The sequence below is a fragment of the Rhodnius prolixus genome, unplaced genomic scaffold (assembly GCF_049639745.1).
Source record: "Rhodnius prolixus isolate KJV_2025 unplaced genomic scaffold, Rpr scaffold_7, whole genome shotgun sequence".
In the NCBI taxonomy this organism is placed as follows: domain Eukaryota; kingdom Metazoa; phylum Arthropoda; class Insecta; order Hemiptera; family Reduviidae; genus Rhodnius; species Rhodnius prolixus.
Window position 1 is genome coordinate 22,409,597 of NW_027411582.1, and position 11,266 is coordinate 22,420,862.

Here is an 11,266-nt window from a genome sequence, read left to right on the forward strand (position 1 = left end):
ACAGAGATCAGATTTAGCTTCCCCAACCGATTCCCTTATTATCCAAAGAAAGAAAAGATTATCACAAACGTTCAAGGAGTAGTACAAGAATATGGAATTAATTAAATGAATTGTTCTGAGCGAATTCCATGTTACAAAACTAGATAATTCTGAGCTTTTGTGAATTTTAAACCTGTAATCGATCAAAATTTGTTAATTGTTTACGCTATTATGATGGTAACCTTTTTTTAAATTTAATTTAATTTATTGTTAACAGACTGCAGAAGAATTGCGACACCAGCTGGCCGCGCAGGCTAAAGCCATGGAGCAACATAAAGCACATACTAACAAATGTATAGACGTGGTAAAAAAGTTGCTCAAAGAGAAATCTAATATAGAAAAGAAAGAAGCCAGGCAAAGGTGTATGCAAAATAGACTGAGATTAGGACAGTTTGTTACACAGAGGGTTGGTGCCACATTTCAGGAGAATTGGACTGATGGTTACGCTTTTCAAGAACTATCTAGGTATTTGTTTATTATATTTGATTTAAATTCTTTATAATATTTGAGTGGATTAGCTGAGTGGTTAGCGAATACTGGATTCCAACACGGAGATCACAGGTTCGTCTCCAGCTGCTAGCCCTATTTTTTTTTCCCTCTCATTGACTTGTTCGGGGGCTTTCCTTGATGTACAGCAGGCCTTTGATAGAGTATGGCACACTGGCCTCTTGTGGAAGCTTAAAAATATTTTACCTGCCACGTTCTATTTAATCTTGTCCGACAGACACTTCCGAGTGCAAATAGGATCTTCTTTCTCCCCACTTAAACCAATCGACGCTGGAGTTCCACAGGGCAGCATTCTGGGTCCTATTCTCTACTCCATTTACACTTCAGACATACCAACTGATCCTAACACTACACTTCTCACAGACGCAGATGACACCGCCTTACTGTCCACCAACCATGATCCTATCCTAGCACACAGAAATCTGCAGTCACCTCTCTCCTCATTAGAACAGTGGTTCAAGAAATGGGGCTATAAAGCTAAATGAAACCAAGTCGCAAAACATCACCTTCACTCTTCGTCGGCATTACTCTTCCCCCAAGTCTTCTATAACCTAACACCTCTACCTGTAGTGAATGTTGCCCGCTACCTTGGGCTTTAGCTTAGACCGAAGACTTTCTTGGAACCCCCGACACTAGACTTAGAAGAACAGAACTAAACAGGCGCTATCGACTACTTAAAAGACTCTTAGACGATAGATCAAAACTCTCTCTGTACAACAAAAGACTGATTTATACTTCTATTTTGAAACCCATCTGTGGTGTATGGAATAGAGCTGTGGGGTTCAACCAAACGCTCCAATCTCCGAAAGGATTCAATCTGTTCTAGCTAAAATACTTCGAACTATTGTAAACGCTCCATTTTATGGCCTCCCAACCTGGACTATACATACTGACCTTTCCTTTTATCACCGAAGTTGCTGAAAACACGATACAGTAAACTCCACTTCAGCCTGCAATCTCGTACAAATCCTCTAACTCAAAATCTTTCTTCTAGAACTCTTCCTGATAACCGAGACAAGACGTCTTAAAGGTCAGTGGCCTCGTGATCTCCTCTCAAGTGAAGAGAGTGACTAACCCTCTAATGTTTGGGAGTGTTACCACTGGGTAACTTCTCCACTCGTTTGCTTCATTTGTTGCTCTGCTATCACTGTTACTTATAGCGCTAACGCGCTGATTGTAGCATAAATAAACGCAAAAAGAAAATAGATTTTTTTCGATTAACCTTGAAAAATGTAAAAATAAAGGTTTTTCTTTTTAGGCGGCAGGAAGAAATTTCTACAGAACGTGAAGAGATAGATCGGCAAAAGAAATTACTAACCAAACGTCGACCTTCTAATTCAGAAACTGGCCGTAAAAGGGCTGGTTCATCATCTGGTAGTAATTCTGTTGGCGGTGGTGGAGGCTTAGGCGGTGGAAGTGGCTCTGGTGTAGCAGTATTGCATAATGGTACAGATACATTTTTAAAACCAGAACCAGTACCTACAATGTCCGCACAGGAATATTATGAAGCGGATGAAATACTCAAGTTAAGACAATCAGCGCTTAAAAAAGAAGATGCTGATTTACAACTTGAAATGGAAAAACTAGAACGAGAAAGAAATCTACACATAAGGGAATTGAAACGAATACATAATGAGGATCAATCGAGGTTTAACAATCATCCCGTATTAAATGATAGGTACCTTCTGCTCATGCTTCTTGGCAAAGGCGGTTTCAGTGAAGTGCATAAGGTATTTTTTAATCTACTTTCCCGTATTAAATATTAATTCATTAATATTTACAAGTAAAATAATATGTTTCTATTTTTATAGGCCTTTGATCTAAAAGAACAGAGGTATGTGGCTTGTAAAGTACATCAGTTAAATAAAGATTGGAAGGAGGACAAAAAAGCGAATTATATAAAGTAAATAATTAATTTTTTTGGTAGAATTTAGTATAATTTTTGTTTTGTTTTTTTTATATTTTTTTTTTTATTTTTATTTTTTATATAATTTCTATGTTATTTCCATTCTTAGACATGCACTGAGGGAATATAATATACATAAAGCGCTTGACCATCCACGGGTAGTCAAATTATATGACGTTTTCGAAATAGACGCCAATTCGTTTTGTACAGTTTTGGAATACTGTGATGGCCACGATTTAGACTTCTATTTGAAACAGGTATATTATATAATGTTTGTTATTCCTTTTACTGATACTTTATAAACATCAACTACAATTCATTTTTATTCTGTTTTTCACATTTTATTTTCTTAATTAGCACAAGACAATTGCAGAACGAGAAGCAAGGTCTATTGTTATGCAAGTCGTTTCAGCCCTTAAGTACCTTAATGAAATCAAGCCACCAGTAATCCATTATGATCTAAAACCAGGTATAAATTAAATATTTATTACCCTTGATAATAGTTTTCTTATAGAATTACTACTACTGATCTAGAAATCGGTGGTATATTAAGCTTAAATCCAAATAAAAGCAAGTATATCATTGTTTATATCGTTTTAAGTCGGCGCAAACAATGATAGAAGTGAATTAGGATCTAATAAATTCACTTAGCAACGTTAAATGATTTGATACCATTTATATCTTACAGTTTGTGTATGTATATTTTTTTTTGCAAGTTTACATACATATAAAACTCAAGGAGAAACCATTTTTAAATCAATAAATTTGTACACTTCTTTCAACTAAAAAGATGGTGCCACTTTCCAACATTGCAATTCAAGGACGATTCCAAAAATCAATATAAAAGCTGTATATATGATCTGCCCTGAAAATATTGCTAGAATTTAAACTAAAATTGAACGCCTTAATCTGTACTGTCGAACGATCGCAGTTGTGAAGTGTATTATTATTATTAGTGATATTTATTGTGTAACATTTGCATATTTCAATCCGTGTTCGAGTGTACATATGATGAAGATTCCTACATTGTTATATTGTAAGCAGGTTTAGATTGATTAAGACAGCGTTTCCTAACCTTTTTTGGCTCGCGTACCACTTGGTAGTACATCATGCTAAATTGTACCACTTCGTAAAAATGATTTTATCTCGTGAAATTTGTTATACCGAGTGTGTTATTTTATTATTATTATTATCTGTATTTGTATAGAGATACAATGTATCTGATACAAAGGAGTTCAGTTCATGTTTACTTTATGAACTTTGTAAAGTGTAAAATCTTAGTTTTAACACTTTTTTTAAATTAAATTTAATGTTACATGGATAGAGCTTACTCATTGTAATCAGTCTCTTTAAGCAGATTTCTTCATAGTTATCATTTAAGTTCTGTCACATGATAATTCTATTAAATTTTCTTTATCTTTTATTGATAATGATATAGCTTTTCCTAAATTTTCTTTATAAAATGGGTTTGGAATCCAATTAACATTTACGTTTTCGGGTTTTGAAAAATACTCCCTAAAGACATTTTTAATCCTGTTAAATGTGCTATTATATTTTCTCGTATATTTTGAGACAGACTAACCTTAGTATTGTACATGTTTATGAATTACAGAAAAAAAAACGTATCTAGGATATTTTTATGATTTAATTTTTTATGTCCGCCATTATTGATTATTTATCGCATACCACCAACCAGCAACTCGCGTACCACAGTTTGGGAAACGCTGGATTAAGATGTAAATAGTAGATAGTTAGGTTAGAATTGTGCTATTCAAGTCACTATCTAGATTATGCAAGCTTTTAGTATTACAAAAAAAAAAAAAAATTATATTAAAAAATCAAAAATTAAACTTACTTTTATTTTAGGCAATATACTGCTGACTGAAGGCAACGTTTGTGGCGAAATTAAAATTACAGACTTTGGCTTAAGTAAAGTAATGGATGAGGAAAACTATAATCCAGATCATGGAATGGACCTGACATCTCAAGGCGCTGGAACCTATTGGTTAGTATAATTGAAGGAGACTGTTAAATCAGTGGTTAAGACTCTGCATATTTTCCATTTTATTTCCAAAAATTAATGTTTTTTGGGTCGAAAAGTAGAGGATAAAAACAGTAAAAACAACTTGTTGCGATATTTTTGTTTTGTTTTTTTTTTAAATTATGTAAGTTTCTGTAAAATTTTTAAATGCTTAACTTTTTTAAACTTCTATTCGTAGGTACCTGCCTCCTGAATGTTTTGTAGTAGGAAAGAATCCTCCGAAAATTTCTTCTAAAGTAGACGTATGGAGCGTGGGAGTAATCTTTTACCAGTGCCTTTACGGCAAGAAGGTATAAAACTTCTATTTATAAAAATTGAAACTATTAATATTTTAAAATTATCTATACTATTTATTATTATTTAATATTTTTCAGCCATTCGGCCATAATCAGTCGCAGGCTACTATTTTAGAAGAAAATACTATTTTAAAAGCTACTGATGTACAGTTTGCCAACAAACCTACTGTCAGCAATGAAGCAAAGGTAATTTTTTTTAACTAATATATAAAATAAATTGATCACATGATGGATTTCATTTGAAATTGTTAATTCTATAATTTTAAAAATGGTTTTGATAAAATTTTTGATAAAATTGATTTTAATTTTTTCCTACTTAGAAGTTGTAATACGAGTATTTCACATTTTTAATTGTGCTTTCATCGTTAATCCATATTTTTGAGCCTTCTGGTCCACATTGATGTTCGATTTTTATGTACATTTAAGATTTTTTTTTTTAAAGAAAATTTTAAAGTTAAAATAGGAAAATAGTTATTTAAAAATAATTTTCGAACATAACCTTTATTATTGCTTACATTCTTATTAAAACATCTGGTTGCCCTACTTCTTTGTTTGTTTAAAGATGTTTTTTTTAAGGTAGTAAAGATAAGAAAAACATGCTGTTGAGGTAATTACTTTTGAGATTCTGTAGTGTTAGCAGGTAATAATAAAGCCAAATACAATTTTTAAAATGAATGCAAAAATAAATAGTAAAGTCAATAATTTTAATAATAACTTCGACCTGCATAATTAAGAATTTTACTTGTATCTAAATTATTGAAACTTCAATATAATTTCTTGCATTGGTAATGTTAATAATAAATCTTTTTGGTCTTTTTTTTTTTTTAGAGTTTTATAAGGAGTTGTCTGGCGTACAGAAAGGAGGATCGTATTGACGTAATATCTTTATCAAGACATGAATACCTACAACCTCCAATTCCAAAACATGGCCGCGCTGCCAACAATCAACAACAACAACAACAACAACAGCAATTACATCAACAGCAACAGCAACAACAGTTTACAGCTGGCATGTTTGCTGGTATGAACGCTAGTAGTTCGTCGTAGTTTCCCAACTTTTTTAAAAATTTTTTGGTAAGTAATTTTAAATTTCATTAAATAAATTACCAATTTAAAGATAAAGTAATGTTACATTTTTATTGCATCCTCTGGAATATAATTCTCGTTTATATGGTAACATTAACTGTAAAAAGTAAACTACCAAATTAGGTATCGTGGTCGTAGGCGACTAGCAAAAATACTTTAATATGAATTCCTTCTATTAATCAATAAATAAAATCAAAGGCATAGCTTGGGAATCAAACCTAGTAACCATTTGTATACCGAATATCGAACCCAATACATCTTACACTAACAGTAATTATTAACATTGTTATAAAATCTTAGTTGTAAACCATTTTTAGGAAAGTTTGTAAACCGGTTGTTTATTTTTACTTAATAGATCGTAATATTATAAACAACATTATTTTTTTTCTTATCTCATATATCCTGGTATGTAATAATGCACTGCCACCCAAATTAGTTAGAAATTTGCAGATAATGTAGCATTCTCTCATTTAAACGCATTCGAGCTAAGGATGGATAAAATTATATAAATTATCCAGCACTTCTGATTTAATCACGTTTTTAAAATTAATTATTAAAAATCATCTTTGATTACAGGCCAACTAATAATTCAATGCCTTCATCTTGCAAATGGTTATCGATGTTTACAATATCTCTAAAGCATAATTTAAAATCATAGTTTAATTTTTCGAAGATTTGAATTCATCGACCACCTAAATCGGATCGATTCCTAATTATATCGACAATTCAGATAATCCCTGCTTCTACAGTTCCTCTGATAATTCTCGTTTTGATAAACTGCGTGTATGTAGTATATAATAATCGCTTACAGGCAATCTCTCGAAGGTGTTTCATAACTTTTCTATTTCTCTTAGAAATAAAGCTCATTAAATATGTGGTTACGAGGGTCGTTTGAAAAGTCCGTGCAAAGTCAGAGAGATAGCACCACTGGCGCGTATCGAGGTTATTTTTAGTTAGTAGCATCTCTTGGAAGAACACACACCAAGTTTCAGCCAGATCGGTCTATTTCTTTGTGTTTGGCATTCGTTTGAATCGAGGAAGTCGAGTGATTTTCAAAAAATGGACGAAAAAGAATTTCGTGTGTTGATTAAACACTACTTTATGAAAGGCAAAACGCCTCAGGAGACTAAAGAGAAGCTTGATAAACATTATGGTGACTCTGCACCTTCGATTAGAACAGTTTATAAGTGGTTTCAAAATTTTCGGAGTGGCCATATGGGCACAAGTGACGCTGAACGTTCTGGACGCCCTGTTGAGGTTACTAATCCAGAAATCATTGATAAAATCCATGATATGGCGATGGATGACAGAAGAGTGAAGGTGCGTGAGATTGCTAGTGCTGTGGGCATCTCGAATGAACGGGTACATAATATTTTGCATCAACATTTGGACATGACAAAGCAAGATTGGTGCCGCGATTTGCTCACGCTTGACCAAAAACGAAATCGTGTGAAGTGTTGCAAAAACGGTGCAAACCGTCCAGAAGAATCCGCAGGACTTTAAGCGTCGTTTCGTCACTGTGGATGAAACATGGATACATCACTACACTCCTGAGACCAAAGAACAATCTAAACAATGGGTTACCAAGGGGGAATCTGCGCCAAAAATAGGCGAAGACCGTTCCTTCGGCCGGAAAGATTATGGCGACTGTCTTTTGGGATTCGCAAGGAATAATCCTTATCGACTATCTGGAAAAGGGTAAAACTATTACAGGTGCATATTATTCATCGTTATTGGACCGTTTGAAAACCGAGCTGCAAGAAAAACGCCCACGATTGGCCCACAAAAAAGTCCTTTTCCATCACGACAACGCACCAGCTCACACCTCAGCAGTTGTGGTCGCAAAATTAATGGAAATAGGGTTACAACTCGTTTCACATCCCCCCCTATTCTCCAGACTTGGCTCCCTCGGACTACTATTTGTTCCCCAATATGAAGAAATGGCTGGCGGGAAAAAGATTTTATTCAAACGAGGAGGTGATTGCAGAAACGAATGGCTATTTTTCAGACTTGGACAAATCCTATTATTCGGAAGGGATCAACAAACTAGAGCAGCGTTGGACGAAGTGTATAAGCCTAAAAGGAGACTATGTTGAAAAATAAAAAAGGTTTACCCCAAAAAATTAAGTAGTTTTTATTTTTGCACGGACTTTTCAAACGACCCTCGTAGTTAGCAGAATATTTGTTATTAGCTAGCAAATAACTTATTGTAATTTTACTTGTTTGTTTATTATTTGTCGTTTAATAAAATATTATTTCACTTTTTTGTTACAGGGATCATTAGGAGCAGGTAGGTGGGTTAGAAGTTGTAAAAAAAAAAAAAATAACCCACTTTTAATTGCAAATGTGCTGTGATTAATTTTTTTGTTTTTCATTTGTTTTCTTTTTTTTTTCCTTTATTATTACTTTTTTAATTTTATTTTAGTGTCGTTGACGTCTCTCCACTTAAAACACACACAACACGATACATATATACACACAAAAGTATTAAAAATTACACAGCTTTATTTTATTCTTTTTTTTTTTTAATTTTTAAACTGCTAATTCAACAGCTGACGGAAAGTGTATAAATCCACTAGATCGAGATTCCAACTCTATAGCTAAAGAAAATCCATTTTTTATTTATTTATTTACTAATTTACAAACGAATTTTTTGATTTAAGTTTTCCTGCCTTACTGCTTTATATAAATAATACAAAAAGTTTTTGTAATTTCTTATTTATTTATTTTTTTTATGCATTTTCAAGATACTTTATAACCTAAAAAAATCTACTTGAAATGGAGAGTTGACTCGATACTACTATTTAAAAGAAAAAAGAAAATGAACACCATATAAATGGTTCTTTTTTTCTCTTAAAAATATATACATATATATATTTGAATTGTTCGCTAAATAGAAATAATAAGTTATATATACATATATATGTATATAAACCGAAATAAATAAAATTGAGATACAAGTGAAAAAACAAAAAATAAAAAATAAATGAAATTAAAAAAGTGAAAACAAAACAAAAATTAATAATAGGGGAATTATTGTGATTTATTTTGTGTGTGGTGATATTTTAAATAAGGATTGTATAGTTAAAACAAAGAAATCATTTAAGAACTTCCTTTTCTTTTTTTTTGGAAATAATTGGGAGAAAAGTGTGTGATAAAAGAAACAAAAAAGAATAAAAAACCGCATGTGTTGGGACAAATAATAATTAATTATTATCATCATATTAAAAAAGTTCCTTAATCGTTGTTTTTAACAATATTTAACTTATTGGTTGCTCGGTGAGTGCAACGTAAGAAAAAAAAAAAGTAAAAATATATATAAAAAATATATATATAAAGAAAAAATTAAATTAATTTAAAAAAACATAACGTGTCGTAACGCATAGAGCTATTTCAAAGTAAAAACTTCCAAAAAAAAAAAAAAAATTAAATAAATAAAAAAAAATGTACATAGCAGTGGAACGAGTCCCCATATATATATATATATATAAATATAAATATAGTTAAGTTAAAGAAAAGAAATAGGCTAGACATTTTGTTATATATAAATAAAAAAAATTATATAATTATATTAAAAAAAGAAAAACAAAAAAAAAATGGCTCCCGGATTTTGCGAGCTCATACAATATTAAGTTGTGTTTTTAGTTTTAACGTAATTATTTTTCTTTTGTTCCCTATATTCTCTCTCTTTCTAAAAATATATTATTATATATTGAAAAAAAAATATATATATATAAAAAATGTAAAAATTGAAGAAAAATAATGCATAAAAAATAATAATTATTAATTGAATAAACTGTCAATACTTTTTATTTTATTTTTTTTTTTTATTTTTGCTTCTGTACACAAGATAAAATATAAATTGAGAATTTTTACACAATGTTAACACTACATTGGGCACAGTTTGCGATTTTTTTTTTTACATTATTATTATTATTATTTGTAATTTGTTGAGGCTGCCACTCAGTTTATTATAACAGCATCTAATAATTGAAACCTTATATTTAAAGTACTAGGGTGAGACAAAGGTTAAAATTTTTGCGTTTTTAATATATATAGCCAAATTATAGATTATATCGTTTTTGGCGCATCCAAAATGTAGCCGCACTATTTTTTTTTTTTTTTTGGAGGGATAATTAAAGCTTTGTACAATTGTATTATTCGCTCGCTCGTTTTTGCTGTTTTGATTTATTTTTAATGGCTGGGCGGCTAGTGCTTTGATGAGATAATTAATTCAAAAATTCTAGTCCTTTAGATCTTTTTCAAGTGTTGTTGTGTCTGAAGTGGTGTGTTCTATACTGTTATATAAATTTAAGCTTGATTCTACCGTCTTTTAACTAAAATATAGTAAGTAATAACTAAGATTTCTTTCTTTGAAACTAACTACAGAAATAAACCTATCTGACCCATGTTTTTTAGGGCGATTTCAATTATTATTTTTCCCCTTTTGCTATGTTGAACACAACAATAACAATAAAATATAAGAAAAGTTTTACACACCTTTATTAGATACTTCTAATGTTTTCTATAAATCAAACTTTGTACTTCTCCATCTTAATTCTAGCTAGGTTTGTGATTGTTCTAAGATACCATAATTTAAGATGAAAGTTGAAAGTCAACTGGGGAACACAGCCTCTATAATTCTCTTTTGGAATCAGAGGTTACATTTTGGGTTATATGCAAGATATTTCCATATTGTTTATCCAGTTTAGCAAGTGCATATTGACTTCTTTACTTCTTACATAGTAAAAATAAAAAGCATTAGCCGCCTTGCATTCAATTTTGTAAAATGACTTCGAAGTTGTAAATTTAATCCATTCAAAAAATAAAATATATATAATATAAGTATAAAAAGCCACAAATTTCCTTTTGCTTTTAACAAATTTATGCGAAGACTGATCTTTCAAATAACAAGCAATTATGTTTAGGTAAAAAGTAGTGCAAACTTTTTAGATGTTCTGAAACTTTTAATGTTTTTTTTTGTAAACAAACGATTAAAAAACGCAGACTTGTGGCTCATCCTGGATAAGGAAGAAATAATTGTTCTTGATTTCCTTAATAAGTGCACGGGATATGCTCGATACATTTTGTTTTTCCTCGAAAGTTAGTGATGATCTAAGTCACTTTTTGTTGTTAAAAATCTTTTTTTTTTCTTTTGTTATAGATAGTTATTTTAGGATTCTGTTTTAATTTTTTATTATTTTCTGTTCCAAAAAAATATCCATTGAAAGACAATCGTTTTGTCTTCTTTCTATTGTTTTAACATTTTCTTTCTTTTAAAATCTAGAAAATTTAAATAATTATTTTGTAAATAGTTTTATAAATGGAGCATGGAATGGTGTAAATTTTTTTTTTATATAAATATATTTAATTTGTATGACGTGTAAAAAC

The 11,266-nt window shown here is 30.9% G+C and overlaps 1 protein-coding gene across 6 annotated transcripts in view; it reads left to right on the forward strand.

Annotated features, from left to right (window-relative positions):
* Nucleotides 1-9,472, forward strand: part of Tlk (Tousled-like kinase) — a 182,681-nt gene extending 173,209 nt beyond the window's left edge. For all 6 annotated transcript variants that reach the window (XM_074114460.1, XM_074114459.1, XM_074114461.1 and 3 more), the window contains 10 exons: nucleotides 257-504; nucleotides 1,805-2,276; nucleotides 2,358-2,449; nucleotides 2,562-2,709; nucleotides 2,810-2,921; nucleotides 4,319-4,457; nucleotides 4,672-4,783; nucleotides 4,868-4,975; nucleotides 5,618-5,863; nucleotides 8,150-9,472. In XM_074114460.1, the coding sequence (XP_073970561.1) occupies nucleotides 257-504; nucleotides 1,805-2,276; nucleotides 2,358-2,449; nucleotides 2,562-2,709; nucleotides 2,810-2,921; nucleotides 4,319-4,457; nucleotides 4,672-4,783; nucleotides 4,868-4,975; nucleotides 5,618-5,836 (1,650 nt within the window). In that variant the 3' untranslated portion in view covers nucleotides 5,837-5,863; nucleotides 8,150-9,472. The remainder of the gene's footprint in view (nucleotides 1-256; nucleotides 505-1,804; nucleotides 2,277-2,357; nucleotides 2,450-2,561; nucleotides 2,710-2,809; nucleotides 2,922-4,318; nucleotides 4,458-4,671; nucleotides 4,784-4,867; nucleotides 4,976-5,617; nucleotides 5,864-8,149) is intronic.
* The last annotated feature ends 1,794 nt before the right edge of the window (nucleotides 9,473-11,266 follow it).